Source organism: Chlorocebus sabaeus, chromosome 4 (genome assembly GCF_047675955.1).
Source record: "Chlorocebus sabaeus isolate Y175 chromosome 4, mChlSab1.0.hap1, whole genome shotgun sequence".
In the NCBI taxonomy this organism is placed as follows: domain Eukaryota; kingdom Metazoa; phylum Chordata; class Mammalia; order Primates; family Cercopithecidae; genus Chlorocebus; species Chlorocebus sabaeus.
In genome coordinates, this window is record NC_132907.1 from 59309887 (window position 1) to 59333380 (window position 23494).

Here is a 23494-nt window from a genome sequence, read left to right on the forward strand (position 1 = left end):
TGTTGGGGAGGCTGGTCTCAAACTCCTGACCTCGTATGATCGGCCCGCCTTGGCCTCCCAAAGTGCTGGGATTACAGGCATGAGTCACCGTGCCCAGCCTTACTTTTTATGTATTTTATGATTTTCATTCTACCCAGAGATTCTGGATTTCTTTTCCTCTTCTTCCTGCTGGCTCTGGGTCTCTGATCTCCCCTGTTTTGAATCAACAAGAGGCAGACTATTGATAACCCAAGTGTCAGGGAAGGCACAGCTTATAACAGCAGACCAGGCACACTAAAGCCAGGTCACTAGAGAGTACTTCTACGTACAAATGTTTCCATCTACTACGTTCTTCCATCACCTATGAAAGTGCAAATTACTCTATCCACTCCCAGATGGACTTCTGACTGCTTAGAACAGTGGCTGAACTCTTACTGAAAATACAGCAGTTGAAAGTTGGCTTGCTTACCATGCCACACATGTAAGCACAGGTCTGACTGGCTTCTTGCCCATGTCCTAGAGACTCAAGAAGACTCAACTCAGAGCTCTTGTCCTATCTCATGTCCAAAATGTAAAGGATCAGGAAGAACCCAGTGGTCTTCACAACAGAAAGTTAAGCACATTCAATTTAGTGAGTCAAATGGTGACTTAGCACAGAATTCATAGATTCATTTCAAATTTATCATTAAAAGATACATTTTTATGTATATAAAGATCAAATAATCAGCAATTCTCATCTGCATCCTCTTCAAAAAGTAAACAGAATAATACAATAGTACAAAGTATACCATAATGTTACTTGCCTAGAAATAATGAATTTTTATATTATGTATAATCATTGTTTTTGTTACAAGTAATTAATAAATTTGGTTTACAATATTACTTATAATCTTATTCAAAAAATAAGGACACATTATTAAAGTGTGTAGAGACTTGTCATCAATTCTTATACAGACACAAGTACTCTGGTAAAAACAAAGTTAGCTCATGTTTGATGTTTAATGATGTAATACCTGCATATTTATAATATAGACCATATTGTAATAAGGTCATAATTTGGAGGTTTGCTGCTCCCAGCTGATCTCCTAGTGAATAAGAGAAGTATCCTATTTTTCTTCTGTCTGCACTTGTGCCTAGCATGCCTGGCAAGAAGTTGATGTCTGCTAAATTTCAAATAATGTGCTAAAAAGCACCATACATGCATAAAAATCAAACTAAAGTTCCGATCATTTTATCAGCAGGGGCTCAACCTTTGATTGTATTCTGTCACTGAGAAGAGCTGAGCACACATTATGTAGGTAGCAAGCACTCAGTAAGGCCAAAGACAGAGTTTAACCCTATCTATTTATTAAGATTTAGTATTTAATTGTGCAGCGTAACACTTTTAGATCTTTCATCAAAAATCTTATTATATTTGTACTTAAGTGTGTTGTGCAAAAAGCCCCTGCCCTGGATTGAGCATGGGTTAACACCTCTCTCAACACAATATTTATGCTGTCATTAATATACTTAACAAATTGCTTCTCCTTTATCAATTAGTCAACTCATCCATCTGTTGTCTTACTCCAATAAAGGTGAAAAAAGCTATGCATTATGTACTTGAATAAATATTCATTTTACTAGATGTAAGTTTCTTGAGGGCAGTGATTATATTTTCTTTTTATCTGTTTGCTTGCCAGACCTTCATCCAATGTAATAATTGTATGTGTATAATCTATTAGTAGCAGAAACCTTGGTCAAATTTCTATTTCTTAAAAAGTAGTTGCTGGGAAAAGCCTCTGATAAATCTATTAATCCAAATACCAAATTACAGCAGCCGATAACCCCAGCTAAAGGAACAAATAGCAGATAGTATTTATTATTCATATAAAAAATGAAAAAATGGAGGAACCTTGTTACATGGGGAAAAAAACAGTCATGAGGGCTCTTGCATTGCTGACATGAGACATCATATCATTCTTCCACAAAAGAAAAACAGGGGACTTTGAGGTGGCATCCTGAGAAACTGTTCAGGAGCAGGCTATGAAAGAGGCAGCTGCAGAAAGTGCTCCTGCGGTTCAAGCTGGGAGATTTTATTGCCTTCTGGCGTCAAGTTAGTATGAAGTTTCTCAATGTGCCCAGAACACACTTGATTCTAAGCTAAGATTCAGCATGAACTAAAAAAGTAGTGATTAATGAAATGGCTTAAGAAGGGCCCTATATGGTAACCATAGCCTCTGTTTTCTTGAAAAGTTTGCTCTAGGCCAGTGCTTCCCAGCATATTTCTTTTTAAGTCCAAAAGAGAAAAGGAACTTTGTGCAACACACTGGAAAGGATTTAGATTCTCAGATGAAGCTGTTCACAGCCAGAGGTAACTGGCCCAGGGATTTCAGCTGCCCCAGGCCTTCTCTTCCTACTGTAAGTGAGAGTGTCAATATCTCAGATGCCCTCTGCTGGAAATCTTTGGCAGGACCAAGTGGAGGCTTCTGTGAACAAGGGACCTGACACTACTATTCCCCTCCCTTTTCTCTCAAAACAGAGCCCCAACTTTATGCAGGGAAACAGTGTGTCCACTTAAAGACTACATTTCCCAGCTTCCCACTCTGCCAGGTGTGACCATGTGACTGAATGCTCTCCAATAAGATAAAAGCAGAAATGTTACATGGGACTTCTGGGAAGGCTTTTGAAAGAAGCTATTTCAGATAGGAGACAACTTTTTTGTCTGTCTTCCTTCCTGATAACTGGAACATGGGCCAAGTGGCCGGAGTCCCAGCAACCAACTTGTATCATGAATGTAACCCTGAGGATGAAAACCACACAACAGGACAGTGAGGCAAAAGTGAAGAGAGGAGGAGCCTCAGTCCTTGATAACCTTGGAGCTACAGCATACGCTATGGGCTGCTTACCTTCTGCTTTCTATTACATGAGAGACAAGCAGATTTCCCTCTAATTTCATTCACTGTTGTTCTGGGGTTTCTGAAACTAACTGATAGAGACCTAGGGTCTGGTTGGGTTGGCAAAGGCAATAGGGAGCAGGTAAATGTTTGCAGCTGTAATGCACAGGGATGATCTTTAAGACATTTAATAACTGACATGGCAAGGACACTAATCAATAGACATAGATACTGGTGCAGGGCGTGGGAGACAGTGCTGTGTTTCATCTTAACTCTGGTTGCTAAACTGTGTGGAAATTGAGGGGTCCAGGACAGGGGCAGGCCAGGGAGCTACAGAAGGTAGCATTCATCAAGTAGCAAAGTATTCAGTAGTTTAAGATGGTCTTTTTGGTGGACACCATCTGTTTATCACCACAGAGCCTGTGGCTAGAGAAGTGGGTGAAAGAATTAGAAGAAATTGGTGTTTTCATGGGCCAAGGTCAGGGTAGGTGTGTACTAGGGTTCAAGTGGTGGCTGCATGGATAAGGAGACGTGGATTATGTTGCTTTTATGGGTCAGAAGCAACACTGATAAATGGGAGTGGGAATCAGAATAGGGCATCAGGTGTTTCCACACAGGGTAGGAGGAAAGGTGATGTACATAAGTATTCTCCATTTTGCTTGATTTTCTTTCTTACATCTGACTTCATCATTTCTTCCTTATGGCTCTGATTGTCCTTGTTCCTCCTCATTTGACTGTCTCTCCCTTCCTTCAGAAAATTTTAATATAAAACTGAAGTATGTAATTTTTTTCTGCTTTTCTTTAAAATTAGTACCTTCTTTAACAGAGATTTATCTCATATTTCGTAAGATGTAAATGCATAGAGTTTGGATTGTTTCCATTTAAAAATGTAAAAAAAACCCAAGCTGTTCCTACATATATCATCTCTAATGAATTACTTACTGTGAATCAATGACCTCCCATAGAAAACAAAGTGTGAAGGAGCTTTATCTTTAGGTAAATGAAGCCAATTAATGAGGAACTTTGTTCAATGAACCCACCAAAGTGACGGTCTTAGTGACATTTGTTCAATGAACTCATTCACTCAACTTCCTACTGCTGATGTCTATGCTGAGAGTCTAATAAAGGATTTACTGTGACAAACTTAAATTAGTGGTACCTTGAAACAATTTTAGTGAATGTTTAAAAAATATGTGTGAACTTAGAATAATAAACATAGCACAGAAAAATAAATCAACTTTACATTTCATAATAGTCACTTTCTCTAGATGTTTATAAAAGTTGCTAACAAACAATCTGAACTTTAGCTCATTTATCTTCCCTAATATACTCTTGAATCAAGATTCTTCAGAGTGAAAAGATCCTGGAATAGCTCTTCCAGATAAACTATTTCTAAATATTCAAAAGCTAAGTGTAGAACATAATGCAGTTTTGTGATTATTAAAATAGCTCACATCTCACCTTTCTTTTGCTTGGAGATCCTTTTTTATTAATGCTTCGAACTTCTTAATTTCATTGGCCACATCCTTTAAAGAAAATTCATTATCATTTCTCTGCATCTAAAAACCATTGAAACATCTTCATTTACCATATTCATTCAAGTTTATAAAATGACATGTACTACTAATTCAAGGTAATTAGGATATGAAAAGCTGCATTCTAAAACTTTTTTTATAATTTTGATTTGTTGCTTTTAGACTGGGATAACTATACCTAAAAGAATGTGAAAATTGCCTCCCCTGAATCATTTACTTCATGATTTTGACAGGGCACCAAAGGGCATTTCATTAGAATACAGATTATCAAAGAGTCAGGACATACATTTTTGGAAACAAATACTTCTTTTTCTTTTTTTCTTTCTTCCTTTTTTTTTTTTTTTTTTTGAGCCTCTTTTTTTTTTTTAATTTTTATTTTTTGAGACTCAGAGTGTGAGTCTCACTCTGTCGCCCAGGCTAGAATGCAGTGGCGCGATCTCGGCTCAAGGCAAACTCCACCTCCCGGGTTCAAGTAATTCTTCTGCCTCAGTCTTCCAAGTAGCTGGGATCACAGGCATGTGCCACCACACCCGGCTAACTTTTGTATTTTTAATATAGATGGGGTTTCACCATGTTGACAAGGGTGGTCTCAAACTCCTGACTTCATGTGATCCTCCTGCGGCCTCCCAAAGTCAAATATTTCTTTAAAAATTGTTGTCTCGGGTGTTTTAAACATTCCTCATGCAACTTTATTTACACTATTAATTTGTTATCTGAAGTTTAACTTTAACTCACCTTTGTGTTTTACAAACATTTTTTAAAAAAACTTTAATCAGGCCAGGTGCAGTGGCTCACACCTGTAATCCCAATACTCTGGGAGGCCGAGGCCAGCGGTTTGCTTGAGCCCAGGAGTTCGAGACCAGCCTTGCGTACCTGTGGTCCCAGCTACTCAGGAGGCTGAGGCGGGAGGATCACTTGAGCCTGGGAGGTTAAGGCTGCAGTGATCCATGATTTTACCACTGCACTCCAGCCTGGGCAACAGAGTAAGACTGTGTCAAAAAAGAAAAAAAGAAAAACACTTTAATCAACTCAGGGACACACGAGAGGTAGATACAGAAATGGAGTCAGATAAAAGCCTCTGTAGGTGGTAATTTTAGAATCCGAGCACAGAATATTTTGTTAATATTTAAAAAACAAAAAAATGTGAATTAATGTAAAATTCAATGGATTTAGGAATCAGAGAGATTTGTCAATCTCTGCTTTACTACCACTGGGTAAAACATGTCAACTGTCTGGGTCTCAGTTTCCTCATCTACAAAATTGGAAAAAGAATACCCTACTTAGAGAGTTATTTACAAATTAAAGATAATGTGAAGTGTCCAATTCACAGCTTGATATACAGTGCATATTCAAAAAATGGTAGCTATTAATCATCTTTATAGGTCACATGACAGAATATGAATCATCATTGCAGCAGTATGCAGTGTGAATTGCAGGAATTTGTATCAAACTGAACTGTAACGTTGTTCTCCTGGGAAATATAATCAGATTGCATCTTACTGAAATGATTGACAGTTGCTGTGGTCTAGTAAAATGTCACTGGTATAGGTATCTTAAATGTAAATATACTGGTAGCAATAAGTCACTTAACATTCCTGGGATTCATAGAAAAATAGTGTGGTACGATGAGGAGGAATTAAGTAAAAGTATATAGTAGGCATGGCATATGTATGCTATGTGTACCTTGACTGGCCCCTGCTGTACCCATGGCAGTTATGACCTGCTATGGTTTGTATGATTGTCCCTGAAACCACATGTGAAATCTGATCCCAATGTTGAAGGTGGAACCTAATGGGAGGTGTCTGGGTCATGGTGGTGGATCCCTCATGAATAGACTGATGCCATCCCTGGGGGTAAGTGAATTCTTACTCTGTTAGTTCTTATGAGAGCTATTTGTTAAAAAGAGCCTGGCACCTCCTCTCTCACTCTCTTTTTCCCTCATGAATAGATTGATTCCCTCCCTAGGGGTGGGTTCTCACTCTATTAGTTCCCATGAAAGCTGGTTGTTAAAAAGAACCTGGCACTTTCTCTCTCCCTCTCTCCCTCCCTACCCGCTCTCTCTCACTTTCTCTCTCCCCATGTAATGTCTGCACATGCTGGCTCCACTTCCCCTCCCCCTTCTCCTTACTAAGGCCCTCACCAGATGCCCAGTCTTGAATCTTCCAACCTTCAGAACCATAAGCGACATAAACCTCTTTTTCTTTATAAATTACCCAGCCTCAGGTATTCTTTTATAGCAACACAAATGGATAAGACATGACCCATTACAACAGCACCCATTCTGACCTACTTTGTTATTGACCACAGAATCTTTTTCAACACAGGAGTCCAGACTGCCATTTAATAGGAGTTTGCCATTGCTGGCCTAAAGCTATATTCTTCGTTCTGAACAAATAACAATATAAAATGAGTTGAATATGCATATAGTAGAGGAATTCTGAATGAGAAAGGACAAAGTCAGAGATAATTTGGAAAGCAAATGTGAAGTTTTGGAAGGTCTCTCTATATGTTTCAGGGGGAGACTATTCTTTAGTTAAGACAAACACAGCACAATATTAAAGGATTATCACTTACCTCTGCCTCTTTTTTCTTTTTCATCATTTTTTGGGCCTCGAGTGCTTTCAAAGTACGATTTGATGCAGGTTTAGGAATCTGTATAATAGCTGCTTGGATTTTGGCCATTATTTCGTTTTGTCGTCTTCTGTTTAAGTATTGCTGAATATCCCATATACATTAGTTTAGTGATTCAGAATAACAGAATAGGCAATATAATACACTCATAGGTATAAATATATAAAATTTATCTATTGAAATTTTCAGAACCCAGCAATTAGCCAAGGGACTAGGTGTCACAATTGTGTAATGTTAATGAAGCAGGTGTCAATATGACTTACTCTGAAAAGTATGATGTTAAAACACAATTCTGGAATCTGAAAATCGTATCTATTAAATGTCTGTATTTTCATTCTGTGTGCTGATACTAAAAGGACAATAAAGATGTCCCAAATATAAATAAGAGTATAATTCTTTCCCAATCCTACTGTCATGACCTTACCAAGCATGGGAAGAAAAAAATTCTATCTCTGAAGATGGTCCAATTAGAAAATTCTATCTAGGAGACAGTTTCTAGGTGGGCTCCTGGGAGACCCAATAAAAATGACAAACTTCCCCAAAACCCAGTCACACTTAAACAATGAGTTCAGGGGCAACCTCAAACATTGAATTAACACTAAATTATGTGATGTAATTATTGGATCATCTCTTCTGTATGTAGGCAGTAGTTATTTTAAGAAGAATATAAGCAGGAGAATGTAACTGAAAAGAAAAAGTGACTGAAAGTCAGATAAAGTATTTTAAATGATTTAAGAGGTAATATGTGAAACTAATCATGACTTTACTACTAATACATTATATTAGAATGAATATGATCATTAGTTTCCATGTCCAAAGATAAAAATTTCAGTTTACCATTAAAAAGGCATAAACAATAGACAATTTTTATTTTATTTTCCAAAATATGAATATTTATTTAATTGCAATATGTATATCTTTTTTTCTTAAAACCAGGAAGACACAGGGTCTCCCTTTTGCCTTATTTGTTCCCTATGATCATTTTGAACATAATTTATTTCAGAATATTTAATGGTATTATATTTCCTTTTTCTCAACTTTCTTGGAGACCGTCTGCATTAAGCTTGGCACTAATGAACAGGCTGGTTCCACATAAATTAGAGTCACTGCAATTGGCCTCAACTTAAACACTACTTTAAGAGTGCGTTCTCTCTTTATCATGTGACACCAAAGGGAAATATAATCCTTTATTTACCCTCTGGCAAGTCATAGAATTACATGACTGCTTTACATTTTATTATATACAAACTCCACTCCAGTTAGTCCACTCTTCTTCTTGAAGCTATGAAAACATCCAATTCTGAACTCTGAGGCAGGTAAAAATAAGCATCTCTGTTTTTTACAGTAGGGGAAATTGAAGCTGAGAGTTGTTTAGAGGCTGGCTCAATGTTAACCAGCTTGCAAGTGATCTTCCAGTTTGTCTGTCATCTTTCCATTCTTCCCTACAAAGAGCTGACTATGTTCAGAATAGAATTTCTTATCATTCCAAATAAATCCATGAATTTAAAAAGTGATTTTGCAGGGCAATGGGAAGAACTACATAATTCTTTTGCCTGTAGTTTACACATTCCATATACCCAGTCACCTGAAATACTCTTAAAAATCTTTAATGATTCCATGTACCAGTATTCTCTCATCCACAAAGGCACAGAAGATCATTAAAGAGCCAGAAGGAGCAGAGAGTTAGTCAAAACAAGAAGCAAGGGCCAGAAATAAGTTAAGCGTTGTTCAAGGTGATTGAAAAGGTAAGCAAGCAAAGGATTACCTCACATTTCCAAGAACAGAGAAATGGGGCAGGACCAAAAGTTGCAAAAGAGGAGAAAGCGAGGGGACAATGTCTGATCTATCTCCCTCAGTGGTGACAATGGCAAGCGCCTTTGACCAATGGGGTAGCTAGTAGCAACCCTCCATCACTAAAGCAGCTGAAACAATGATTTTTACCAGTGAAAGCAACGCAGTTATCTTGCCACTCCACAGGATGGCAGTTCTTGTTCTCAGCCACAAGTAGAGGTGACAGTCAGCAAGAGTCAGGGTGGAGAAAAGGAGCAGGGGAGAGAGAGAAAGGGTGAGAGTAGGGCAGGACAAAGTCATGCATCAGGAAAGTGCAATTTGTGCTCCACTACTGCTTATGCAATGTGTACTGTAGGCATAAATCACAAACTGTATACTATGCACTAATGAATTTCTGAAAAAATAGTTCTATAGAACCTTTTTGATATCAAAACATCTTTGCTCTTCCTTGAGTTTTTGAAATCTTTCAAGTTTCTCAAAATGCAAATGGGCAAGATCTTCTTTCACGTGTTTGTATTTTTCTTGAAACCTGTATGTAATCCGCATCAGATTGAAATCAGTTTGACGTGGGATCATGTGTCTAAGTCTCTAAATGAAAAAAGCATTTCAAAAGATTTTGTTATTAGAGAATAAAAAGCACATGTTCATTATAAGCACAAATAAAATTTGTCTTCAAAATGAAATTCTTTAAATTACTATTGTTGATAGTTAAAGCTAAATTCAAGCCCGTTCCAATTACTCATATTTTTAATTGATGTAAGTGCAATTACAAAAACATTATCCTTTGTGTTCCTTCTTACAAAATAGCCTCGTATATACTTTTATAGTTAAACTTTTTACACTGAGTTTAATTTTCAGTAAGTGGTATTTATATTCTTGGAAATATATTTTTTGCAAAAATAATTTCATTAAACCAATTTTAACATATAAAAGATAATATAAGAAGCTCGATTCTTCCCATTGCTTAGCCACTGCTTAGTAAAAAGTGAAGAAACATTAAAGCTTCCTAGGTTTGTGTTTCAGCTTTCCCACTTACTAGCTGCATAAAATTGGGCAAGTTACCTAATCCATCTGTGCCTTAGTTTCGTCCTCTGTAAAATGGGATTAATGAAAGTACCTATCTTTTACGGCTGTTGTGAAGATCAAGTAAAATAATATTCATAAAGCACCTGAAACAGGGCTTGGCACATCACTAGGCATGCCGTTCAATAAATTTCAACCATTATTAATATTACCTGCATTTCTTCTCATCTAGTATCAAAGAAGACGGCATCTCTACTTCTTTCCTACGATAGATATCACCTCTTCCACATGAACCATTGATTGTATAGTCCTCTTTCCGTCCCCAGAGGGTCTCTTTCTATCTGGTTCTCGTACTATTTTCATCTTTCCTGCCACTGACTCTTTTTCTCAACTGATAAGTGGCCCCAGTCTCTAGGTCCATAAAACAAGCAATCTCATACTTCACTTGAGCTTTTCTTTCCTACTGTTTTCTTCTTTACCTCCACATTTCTTGAAAGAATAATCTATGCTACCCTCTTCCTCATCTCCAAAGTCCTTCTCAACTCACTGCAATTCATATCACTCTAATGAAACATTTTTCTCTCCCTAATATGTAAGCTCTAAGAGGGCTGGGGCTTTTCCTGTGTGTTTGTTGTGCAAGTGCTTGACAAAAAGTAGGAGCCCAATAAATATCTGTTCAGTGAATGAATTATTGACTCTGGAAGTTCACCCATGACCAACATCAAATGAGCTAATAGGCTCTTGTTTGTCTTCATCTACACAGCTCTTATAGCACTTGCCACTGTTGACCGCTTTACATTTTATTATATATAAACTCCACTTCAGTTAGTCCACTCTTCCTCTTGAAGCTACAAAAATGTCCAATTCTGAACTCTGAGGCAGGTAGAAATAAGCATCCTGTTTTTATAGTTGGGGAAATTGAAGCTGAGAGTTGTTTAGAGGCTCGCTCAATGTTAACCAGCTTGCAAGTGAAGGAGGCTGAATGCAATATTAAATTATTCATATTAAGCCTAATCTAATTTCTAGCTCTCAAGGAGTGCTGAGTCCATTCTGCTACTAGACTTATAATGATATCCATGAAGAATGGACAAATATAAACATGGAGATGGCCCTCATATCTATTATGCCATTGCTTCTTCAAAAATTAAATTTAAAAATATAATTCTATCCATTGATATTTACTATTTTGCATGAGTGCAGCACTCATGATTGTTCCAGAGGCCTGTAAAAGTTAACACACTTCATTTGCCATAGGAAATGCATAAGAACGGGAAAGAATTGTCAACTAAAAAGTCATATCAATTAGTCAATAACACATTTAATGAGTATTTACAACGTTTGAAGCATTGTACTAGACATATTCATCAAGTCTGATATACTAAAAATCTGGTAAAGTCATATGACAAATAAATAATGAATACTTAGCCAACAATATCAGTATCAGGAGGGTAAAACCAAGAGAGTGAGAATTACTTACACTCTAGAGTTCCAAAGGAAGAAACCATGTGTACTGGGCTGCACAGTACATGAGGAACAGTTTGGGGAAGAGGAGAGATGAGAAGGGTGAGTTTGGGTGTGAGGGAAGGAAAAGCAGGAATAGACAGTCATATTTAAGGACAGACTGTCAATTCACATAGAAGAAAGAAATACCATGCTGAGGACTAGAAAGAAGTAAAAATAGGTTTCTGAGCAGAAGAATCCAATAAAAGTAAAATTTAGGGAAGATTCATTTAGCAGTTGATTGACTTATCCGGGAGATTGAGAGACATTTTAGCAGGTTGTTGCAGTAGCTGATAAGAAGATCTGGGCAGATATGATGGGGTAGAAACAGCAAGAGAGGAGCAGGCACAAAAAGTATTAGGCCTGTAGTCCTAGCTACTCGGGAGGCTCAGGCAGGAGGACTGCTTGAGCTCAGGAGTTCAAGACCAGCATGGGCAAAAAAGCAAGGCCCTGTCTCTCTAAAACAACAACAACAACAAAAAGTACTGGAAATTAGGAAAAGAGTTTGATAAGCTATTGCCAATATGGATAGGATAGAGACATCAAAAATGGCTAAATAAATTCAAAATATTAATATAAAATAAAACCCAAGTATGGCCAGTAACATATGTAAGGGATATATATGCCTAATGATGTTTCTTTGAGAATTCAATATCATTGTCATTTCTCTTTATCAAATTTTACATTGTGACATGCTTATTACGCTTTTTTATGTACTTACCTCTCGAAAAGTTTCACTTTTCATGTGTTGAAGTCTTAAATTTGTCAGAGGTTGCATGGTTTGCATCTCCACTCCAGTCAGTCCACTTTTCTTCTTTTTCTGAAGAGCAATGTACAATTGATATAACAGCTTTGTTGCCACCCCAGGCTTTTCTGTGATGATGCCATGGGCCACATTCTGATCAAACTGTACACCCAGAAGGTGAAGTGTTGGCTCCAAGCGAGAAAAATTATTAAGTTTGGCACTTGAAACCCTGGACAGTAAAATATTTTACATAATTAGACATTGGCATTAAAGACAACAAACATCAGAAATATTATTATCTAATATTTTGAATTATTTCATGTTCTTTTAGCTGTATCATTCCTCTGTAAAACCACTCTAATGTAAATACATTGAGATTTTTTATTGACCATGCCTACTTGAACTCCATGCATTCATTTCTCTTAAATGACTACACTAAAATTTTCTGCCCTAAATTGACAGTAGAATTTCTTCAGAAGTGAATACAGAATTCACAACACCTAAACTTGATATACTGTTCCTAGTATACTATTTCTCAAGAGATTGCATTCAGGTAGTGGTTCTAAATCTTTTGTTTTTGAATCACAGATACCTTTGAAAATCTGACAGCTATGGAACCTTTTTTACAGAAAAGAAAACATATATTTATATATATAGACAAAGCGTGTATAACATCTTATAGCATGTTTTTGTTTTTGTTTTTGTTTTGAGATGGAGTCTCGCTCTGTCGCCCAGGCTGGAGTGCAGTGGCCGGATCTCAGCTCACTGCAAGCTCCGCCTCCCGGGTTCACGCCATTCTCCTGCCTCAGCCTCCTGAGTAGCTGGGACTACAGGCGCCTGCCACCTCGCCCGGCTAATTTTTTTGTATTTTTTTTTTAGTAGAGACGGGGTTTCACCGTGTTAGCCAGGATGGTCTCTATCTCCTGACCTTGTGATCCGCCGTCTCGGCCTCCCAAAGTGCTGGGATTACAGGCTTGAGCCACCGCGCCCGGCCTTAGCATGTTTTTGAGCCTCTTACAATCTAACCTAAAAGCACCCATCCTCTAAAAGGATGTGGAGCTGAGGAAATATAAGAGTGATTTCTAAATATGAATGAGGAGCCAGCACCACGAGATGGCCAATGTCAACAAAAATAGTGATGCAGTATCTTGAATTCATGTTCTGGTCACGTGGTGTAACTTACTGTCCTGTTTCCTCTGTGTATTAATAACTCTTTTAACAGAAATATTTAGCAACATATATTTAGTATATTATGCTGCATCAATCAAACTTCAAATAAAATATTTTAAATTAATAAAAGAGAAACAGGTCTTGGAGGAGACAAGAAGAGATAATGCATGCTACAAGAAAACCTTCTCAGCATGAGACTAAATATACTTTTTTAAAGGTCTTCTCAGGTCCAGTTTTACAATCCGTTTCTCCACAAATCACCATAGAGTTGGAGATACAACATTTGTCTATAATGACTCAGGTAAACAGACCATGTTTTGAGGAATACGATTGTGAAAGAAGATAGTCAAATCAATGACATGTGCTTCCATTCTCTAGAAAGGCATCTATCACCCCTTTTGATCTTCCATCATAGTCGTCCTTTCACACCCTTCCCATCCTAGGAGTCCTGTGTGCTTTGCTCACTACACATAATTGGAAAGATGTGAACTGAGAGCCATCGGTCAGAGCTCTGGTCTGGGTTATATATAACCCTGGGCTACAGATTTTAGGGGCATGCTAATTCAGGAGGGAGAGTCCAAAAGCAAACATTACCCATTTCCAAATTTTGTCAAAGCTTAGCCCTGCACTCAAGAAAAAGAAGAGGTTTCTCTTTCTCTCACTTGTATCATGTGGCTCCCAGAATGCAGTTAACAAGCCTGTTAATGTTATAGTTCAGTTACCTACTAGGGTTTAAATGTATTTTACGAACTGGCCAAAGTGCACAGGTCTAATAATACTTCTCTCTGGAAACGTATGTCTAATCAATCAAATTTGGGGAACAGAACTTGTGTGTAAATTGGTGGAAGCCTACTCTTGTTAAAGCATGGGTAGAATCAGAATGGCAGGATAATCAACAGTTGTTTTTGAACACGGAAAAACCACTGGGACATCTTTGCTCTAGAGACAGAGCATATGAGGTAAACGATGACCTCTGAGGGAATTAAGAAATGTGTGTTAGGAAAAACTTTTCCCTCTCTAATAGTAATCCTTACTTGCTAAGAGACTACCTATCTCCTTCCCTTCTTGCCATCTAGTGAGGGAATACATCCTCTTACAAGGTAAGTGGTAGCTGCCCTCCCAGAAATTGTCTTGACTATTTACTTTAAAAAAAAAAAAAAAAATCTTCTCAAGTTTCACTATTTGTGAAGGAATAAAAATACTCAAAATCAGGGAATTCTTTCAGAGTTAGATGAGTATTCTTAGAATTAAATTATTTCCAAGATGAATAACTTTAAGTTATTTACAAAATATATTTCCAGTTTACATTTTAAACTAAAGAAACTAAAAGTGTTAGATAATATCCCCAAATCATCAGCCCTGGCACCAGTTGCCTAAAAATTAGGCTATGACAAAAAAGGGATTGTTTTCTCAACCAAATATACCATTACAAAGGTCATACTCATAAGATGTACTGATTCTTGTCTTATTTAAAAGACCATCTGCCCTGGGGAAAAAAATGGGTTGTTTCAATAATTGAAGATGGATGATATTTGGTTCTCAATACAAGGAGGACCCTCTTCTCACATTAAGGAATGCAGTGACTCCTGGTGAGAGAGAAAGTTAGTCCTTTGTAGTATATGACAAGCAGGGCTGTTACAAAGGACACACACCTGTCCAAAGGTGGAACAAGAGTATGAAATCTACCCTCTGTTCAGATTGCTAAGCCTTGTTCCTGGCATGAGACTGCTTCATCCAAAATGTGGCTCCTTTTTCCTTGTAAAAAGGCCTTTCTGTTCACCAAGGCCTGCATTTTTACAGTCATTTCCAGCCAGATGGGGACCCTTTTTCCATTTCACAAAAGGCCCTCTGTGGTCCTGCCAACAGCAGCCAGTTTGGTACACCTGAAACACTGCATCTGCGATTTGGTCAGGATGGTCCTTTAACTTTTCCATGGTTAAGCAGATATCCTCTCTGATATCTCTCATTTATTCATTAGAAACAATATTATGAGCCTGCTATGGACCAGGACAATGCTTGGAGCACAAAGAATAAACACACACTGCAACTTTCAGGATCTTTGCAATCTAGTTGAGGGGTAAACATTCATTTACCATTCATCAAACATTCTTTGGTCTCCTTCATGTGGCAGGCACTCTGATAAGAACTGATATATAAATAAATAATTATAACTTGATAACGATAATGTAATAAGGAAAGGGATGTCCAAAGTCTTGTTAGAACAAAGAGAAAAGGGGGACTAAATCTACTAAGAAAGTAAAAGAAGAGTTTAGAGAAGGAGTAGATTTTTAGCTGGCACTTCAGAATAAACACAAGTTTCTCATGGTAGAACTGAAAAAATAACATTAATCTGCAAAGGTGCAAGGCATAACAAAAACATATGATGTGTGTGTGGACCAGAGAAGCTTAGGTTAGGATTCTAGGTTAATGGGAAATGTGGCTGGAAGGGTGAATGAGGGTCACACTGAGAAGCACCTTATAAAGCCATGACCTTGAGAGCGACAGAGACCAGAACACTCAAATTTCTTAAGCTGATGGGGATATCACACCTAGAGATATGAGTGTAGAGTTTTAGCTTCATGTTGGGAAGTCTAAACAAGGTCTCTATCTGTAGAATTTACTAGGAAATGTAGGCATTCATTAATTTAAAAAAACATTGACTGAAAGTTAAATATGTACTAGGCCTCTGTTAAGCCCTAAAGATATAAAGAAAAATAACCTAACACCCCTAACTTCATGGTGTTTTGTGCAATGTGAAAGAAACATAGATGAAGAAACTGACAACAAAGTGATCAGTGTTATAAAAATTAAATGTGTAGGTTGAGTTTCTAACTTTCATAAAAGGATAGACAGCAACAATAACAAAAGGATTGGACATCTGGTTATGTGCAAGTCATAACACATCAATCTATACATATAAGAACTCCTGAGAAATCACAAAAAAGAATAGGAGGGCATAGACACTGACCTACCTACCCTGGCATTCTTATACCTTGGAGGCTAATCCAGCTTCTATTGGTGGCAGCAAAGCTAGGAACAGAGGGAGTGAAGGGCTGAGAGGTCAGGTAGAGTGGGTAGCCGGGGCTAACAATGAATTTATATGCCATGCCCTTGAGGAAGAGATGTGTAATATGAGATGTAGGTATGGATTAGGATGTTACCCTGTATACCAGAAGGTCAAGAAATTGGATGGGATTAGCAAGACAGGGTTTATTTGGTATGACAGTATAGTTCTATCTATGGCTTCTTTTGTGTCGTACAGTTACTATATGTACAACAAGGATAATCTAGATTATGAAAGAATAATTCCTCTAGCATGGAAATATCAGAGATTCTTTTGCTCAGAAGTCTTATAACACAGGTGCAGCTTCATAAAGGCCTATCATTTCAGACAAACAAAAATAAGAAGTACTTGAGCAGGAAGTATCAGGTTAAAATATTATAGATTTGAAGTAGATCTTCATAAATGGCAGAGCGAGAACCTCCAAAAATCTGGTCCTCCTTAAAGACAACAATAAAACTGATAAAAAATTGTAAAAATTAACTTTTTCATAACTCTGGAAATGAGCTAAAGGCTTGCAACAACTCAAGGAGCATTTATTTAAGAAAAGTTGCTTAATAGTGGTAAGGACAGAGAGCTTTTTGTCATTTTAGCTTGCTCCATGTCCATACCCCTCTCCCTAGCTCCATGGCAGCTGTGAAAACCAGCAGCAGACTTACAACCATGGCAGCTATAAAAACCAGCAGTTTAGTAGTCATCAAAGCAGCAGACAGATTTGAAGTGCCTCCGAAGTCCTGTCTTCAGAGTGTTGCTTTTTTTTTTTTTTTTTGAGAGAGTCTTACTCTGTCACCCAGGCTGGAGTGCAACGGCATAATCTTAGCTCGTTGCAACCTCCAACTCCCAGGTTCAAGAGATTCTCCTGCCTCAGCCTCCCAAGTAGCTGGGATTAAAGGTGCCCACCACCACGCCCAGCTAATATTTTGGTATTTTTAGCAGAGACAGGGTTTCACCATGTTGGCCAGGCTGGTCTCAAACTCCTGACCTCAGGTGATCCACCCGCCTTGGCCTCCCAAAGTGTTAGGATTACAGGCATGAGCCACCACACCTGGTCCAGAGTGTCGCTATTTAACTATTTAACCCAGTAGTGTTGTGAAAATCCCCATTTTCACACCTTGTCATTATTTGACCTAATAGAGCTTACTCACTGAAAAAAGTCCTATCCCAAGGGTGTTAGGAAAAAACAATCATAGCAATTGTTTATAATCACAGTTACCCGAGACAGTAAAACCAAATGGAACAAAGAGGAGCCTGGCCAAAAACTTAAAAGGAAGACCTATGAATGAGATGTCTGTTAGGGACTCTGAGGCCATATGCATGTGCAGGAATGTATGGATGCCTAGGAAAGACATGAGGAGGTCCAAATCTCTCACCTTTGGCTGACTTTGAGATGTTGCACAAGCAGGAAGTAAAGGCTAAGGGAAAGTTGTAAACTGCCAGAGCATTGAAAACATGCCATAATCCACTCATAGAGTTTCTTAGCAAAGGAAAATGTCTTGGTCCAAGGTGTTAAAAGATATCTTTGTTCAACTGCTGACCACTAAGCAAATCAACTAAAGACTTCAGGTGCAGTATACAAGAGGGAATATAGACTTCACAGAATTAGTCCAGGAGAGTTACTAAACAAACAAACAAACAAACAAAAAGCAGAAGCAGCAGCAACAACAACAAACTCTGGGAATATGTAATAGTCTGAATTGACACCTTATATTATTTTAAATGTCCAATTTTCAAAAATTATGAGACACACAAAGAAACAAGAAAGTATGACCTATAAACAAGGAAAAAAAAGGTGAATAGAAACTCCATGGGGAAGTCTTGGACAAAGACCTGCAATGACCTATTATAAATATGTTAAAGAAAGGAAAATAAACTATGTTTATAAACTCTCTTCCTGTTTAGAAAAAAAAAAAGTGCAGCTCACTGCCAGTGCTCATTTAATTTTACATAAACACATTCTATGACGCTGAAGCAAATCTGACTAATTTTCAATGTGAAAATAAAATATAAAGACTGTTCTTGGAATTATTTCTAAACAGAACAAACACCAGAATCATCAGATTCATATATTTTGGAAAAATTGGATTCACCAAATAAATATTTGGCCAACAACTGTTGGAGAACGATGTTAACATTATACATAGGAATGCTATGTTTTCTAGGATTTGATATTTTTGGTGATCGATGATAAATACTACATTTTGTAAATGGAAATACTACTGCTAAAAATGGAATCCTGTAAATAGAATGATGCCTTTTGTTTCCAAAGTCAAAACACTAGAGCAATGCAAAAACAATAATAAAAGCAAGATATTTCATGGTAAAGTTATCTCAGGGTAAATGCTTCACCTGCAAGCACTGCCAGCTAGTGCTCTCAGGGTAAATGGGAAAATGGTTAAAGTTCAAATAAAGTATGAGAACACTGTTTCAACAAAAAGAGAGTATCAATAAAGAAACAGAAATTATAAAATTAGGAACACAGTGAAATTTTGAAGTTGAGAAGTACAACTGAAATAAAAACATTCACAATAATAGTTCAACAGCAAACTAGAGTTGGCAGAGGAAAGAATCCGAGATCTGAGAACCCAAAGATAGGTCAACTAAAACTATTCAGGGAAGGAAAAAAAAAAAAAAGCATGAAGAAAAATGACCAGAACCTCAAAACACATACATCCACTCTAATCATGAGAAAAACATCAGAGAAATTCCACCTGAGGGAAAATCACTTCACTAGTATGCTTCAAAACTGTCAAGATCATCGAAAATAAGAAAAGTCTGTCTGAGAAAGTATTACATTCAAGAAGAGCCTAAGCAGATATGATATGATATGCTGGATGGGATCCTGGAACAAGAAAGACATTAGGTAAAAAATTTTAAAAAAATCTAAATGGCATATAGATTTTATTTGATAATAATATACAAATATTGGCTCATTAATTGTAACAAATGTACCACACCTATGTAAGATGCTAGCAATAGGTACGAATAGATATGTACAATATAGGAAATCTCTGTATTATGTCAATAATTTTTCTGTAAATCTAAAACTGTTCTGTAACAAACAGTTTATTTAATAGTGAACAAAGTCTCAGAGACCTACAGGACATCACCAAGTATACCAATATACACATAATTGGTGAATGATATGGGAGAGAGAAAGAAAGGGGACAAAAATAATCTTTGGAGAAATAGTGGCCAAAATTTCACAAATGTGATGAAAGATACGGATCCACACATCCAAGAAGCTTAATGAACTGCAGTAGGTTAGTCACAAAGATGTCTACACCTAGACATATTATAGTAAAACTGTTGAAAGACAAAGACAGAGAGAATCTTAAAAGCATCAAGAGAAAAATAAGTCGTCAAATACAAGAGTTTCTCTATAAAATAAACAGCTGACTCATCAGAAATTAGGGAGGCCAGAAGGCAGCTGGATGACATGGTCACAGTGCTGAAAAAGAAAAACTGCAAATCAAGAATTCTATGACTGGTAAAAATATGTATCAAAACTGAAGGATAAACAAAAACTAAGATAACTCATTGTTAACGTACCTGCCCTATAAGAAATACTAAAGGGAATCTTTAAGTCCTAAATGAAAGGACAATATACAGTAACTCAAATCACATGAATAAATTTTAAAGCACGTCAGTAGAAGTAACTACATAGAGTAACATAAAAAATAGTTTAAATATATTTTTGTTTGTAACTATGTTCCTCTCCTTATCTGATTTAAAAGTTAAGTGCATACAGCAATAATTATAAAACTGACTTGATGGGTTTAAGATGTAGTTTGTAGGACAACAATAGCATAAAAAAAGGAGGAGACAATTGAGCTACACTGGAGCAAATTTTTTTCTATACTAATGAAATTAAAGTAGTATTAATCTGAATAGTTTGATTTAAATTAAAATATTAATTGTAATCTTCATGAAAACCACTAAGAAAATGACTCAAAAAATACAGTAAAGGAAACAATAAGGGAATTAAAATGGTATTAGAAAATATCTAACACAAAAGAAGGCAGTAGTAGAGCAGTAAAAAAGACATAAAACATATATACAACAAATATCAAAATTGCACACTCAAATCTTCCTTCATAATTATATTGTAAATAAATGGATTAAATAACTACAATTACAAAAAGGGAATTGGCAGAACAGATATACAATCCAATCGTATGCTTTCTACAAGAAAATACACTTTAGATTCAAATACACAAATTTATTGAAAGTAAAAGGATGGAAAAACATATATCAAGCAAATAATAACCAAAACAGGACTAGAGTGACTATAGTATCAGGCAAAATTGACTTTAAGAAAAAAAAAAGTACTACTTGATACTAAGAATATTTTATATTGTTAAAAAGGTCAATTCCTCAAGAAGACATAACAATTATAAACATATATGCATCTAACAATGGAGTCACAAAATACATGGAGCAAAAACTGAAAGAATTAGATGGAGAAATAGACAATTCAACAAGAACAATTTGAGACTTTGGCTCCAACTTTCAATAATGGATACAGCAACCAGGCAGAAGAGCAGTAAGGAAATGTAAGACCTGGATAACACTATAAACCAACTGGACCTCACAGATATCTGTAAACACTCTATTGAACAATAATAGAATATACATTCTCTTCAAGTACATATGAAACATTTTCAAAAGGAGAATATATGTTAGACCATTTTTAAAAACAGCTTCAATAAGTGTTGCAGCTCTTTTAGAATTTGTCTAGCTGGTTTTATAGGTTTTACCAGAAACCTCTCACCAAAAAAAAATTTCATTAAGTTTAAAGAGATTGAAATAACTGTGTTGTCCAATGACAATGTAATTAAATTAGAAATAAGTAACGCAGCAAATTTGGAAAATTCAAAAGTATGTGGAAATTAAATAACATCCTCCTAAATAATAAAGAATCAAAGAAGAAATCACAAGGGAAATTAGAATATTATTTGAGATAAATAAAGACGCAAAATGACATACCAAAACTTACCTGATACAGCTAAATCAGTGCTTACAGGGAAATTTATAGCCATCAATGCAAATGTTAAAAAAGAAAATCTAAAATAAAAAAGTTAACCATCCATAACAAGAAACTACAAAAAGAAAACTAAACCCAAAACAAGCAGAAGTCCAGAAATGACAATAAGAACAGAAATAATAAAGCAGCGGATATGGTTAAGCTTTGTGTCCCCACCCAAATCTCATCTTGAACTGTAATCCCCATAATTCCTACATGTCTAAGGAGATACCTGGTGGGAGGTATAGGATTGGATCATGGAGGCAGCTTCCCCATGCTGGTCCTGTGATAGTGAGTTAGTTCTCATGAGATCTGATAGTTTTATGAGGGGCCCTTCCCACTTTACTACTCACTCTTCTCTCTCCTGCTGCCTTGTGAAGAAGGATGTGTTTGCTTCCTCTTCTGCCATGACTGTAAGTTTCCTGAGGCCTCCCCAGCAATGTGGAAATATAAGTCAATTAAACCTTTTTCCTTTATAAATTACCCAGTCTCGGGTATATATTTATAGCAGTGTGAAAATGGACTAATGCAGTAACTTGGTACCGCAGAGAGTGGGATACTACTATAAAGATAACGGAAAATGTGGAAGCAACTTTGTACGTGGGTAACAGGCAAAGGTTGGAACAGTTTGGAGGGCTCAGAAGAAAACAGGAAAATGTTGAAAAGTTTGGAACTTCTTAGATACTTGTTGAATGGCTTTGACCAAAATGCTGACAGTGATATGGACAATGAAGTCCAGGTTGAGGTGGTTTCACATAAGATAGTATAGTATTTGTATATAATCTATATACACCCTTTTGTATATTTTCAATCACCTCTAGATTGCTTATAATATCTAATACAATGCCTGCATATTAATTCATTCTTGTGGATTCAATGTAGTACTTAGTTTGTGACAAATACAAGTTTTTCTCTTTGGAACTCTGTGACTTTTTTTTCCCAAATATTTTTGAATTGCAAGTGGTTGAATTCATGGATGTGGAAATCATGGATACAGAGGGCCAACTATATTTGAGTTGTTTCTACTTTTTGGCTATTAGGAATAATCTGCTATGAACATTGTGTTATCACATGGATAGGTTTTCATTTCTCTTGGGTGTATACCTACAAGTGGAATTGTTGGGTATGACATTCTATGTTTACCTTTTGAGGCACACCTAAACAGTTTTTTTAAGTGCCTGAATTAAATTCGCACTAACATTGTATGAGGGTTTTGATTTCTCTATGTCCTTACCATCACTTGTTATTGTCTATCTTTCTGCCTATAGCCATCCTAGTGGGTGTGAAGTGGTATCTCGTGATCTTGATTTGCATTTTCCTAAACACGAATTGATATGGTTTGGCTCTGTGTCCCGACCTAAATCTCAACTTGTAGCTCCCATAATTCTCACATGTCGTGGGAGGAACCCAGTGGGAGATGACTGAATCATAAGGGTGGGTCTTTCCCATGCTGTTCTCATGATAGTGAATGTGTCTCACAAGGTCTGATGGTTTTAAAAACAAGAGCTTCTCTGCACAACCTCTCTCTTTGCCTGCTGCCATCGACGTAAGATGTGGCTTGCCCCTCCTTGCCTTCCACCATGATTGTGAGGCCTCCCCATCCATGTGGAACTACAAGTCCAATAAACAACTCTCTTTTATAAATTGCCCAGTCTTGGGTGTGTCTTTATCAGCAGTGTGAAAATGGAATAATACACTAATGATGTTGAGCATCTATTCGTCTCCTTATTAGTTGTGTGTTAGCTTCTTTGGTGAAATGTCTATTCAGATCCTTTGCCTATTGTTAAATTGGATTGTCTTTTTATTATTGAGTTATAAGTGTTACTTATATATTCTAATAGCCACACGGAGATGAGGAACTTATTGGGAACTGAAATAAAGGTGATTTTGCTATACTTTAGCAAAGAGACTGGTGGCATTTTACTCCTGCCTTAGAGATCTGTGGAACTTTGAACCTAAGAGAGATGATTTAGGATTTCTGGTGGAAGAAATTTCTAAGCAGCAAAGCATTCAAGAAGTTTGCTGCAGGCATGGAGCCCTCATGGAGAATTTCTGCTAGGGCAATGTAAATGGGAAATGTGGGGTCAGAGCCCCCAAACACAGTCTCTAGTGGGGCACCACCTAGTGGAGCTATGAGAAGAGGGCAACTGTCCTCCAGAAACC

At 36.9% G+C, this 23494-nt stretch overlaps 1 protein-coding gene and 1 non-coding gene across 15 annotated transcripts in view; one reads left to right on the plus strand and one right to left on the minus strand.

The window, feature by feature from the left end:
* Positions 1 to 23494, minus strand: part of SPEF2 (sperm flagellar 2) — a 188132-nt gene that overhangs the window by 150487 nt on the left and 14151 nt on the right. For 13 of the 14 annotated variants that reach the window (XR_012092804.1, XR_012092802.1, XR_012092803.1 and 10 more), the window contains exons 3-6: positions 12054 to 12306; positions 9227 to 9397; positions 6962 to 7102; positions 4314 to 4378 (exon numbers count right to left, since the gene is read on the minus strand). Coding sequence is in view for 8 of the 14 variants with exons in the window: in XM_073014804.1 (XP_072870905.1) it covers positions 4314 to 4378; positions 6962 to 7102; positions 9227 to 9397; positions 12054 to 12306 (630 nt within the window). In the remaining 6 variants the exon portion in view is untranslated. The remainder of the gene's footprint in view (positions 1 to 4313; positions 4379 to 6961; positions 7103 to 9226; positions 9398 to 12053; positions 12307 to 23494) is intronic. The other variant, XR_012092806.1, reaches the window with a different exon arrangement.
* LOC119621536 (U7 small nuclear RNA) lies at positions 21016 to 21076 on the plus strand. The gene has a single exon (XR_005238089.1). It is a non-coding gene; the product is annotated as a U7 small nuclear RNA (small nuclear RNA).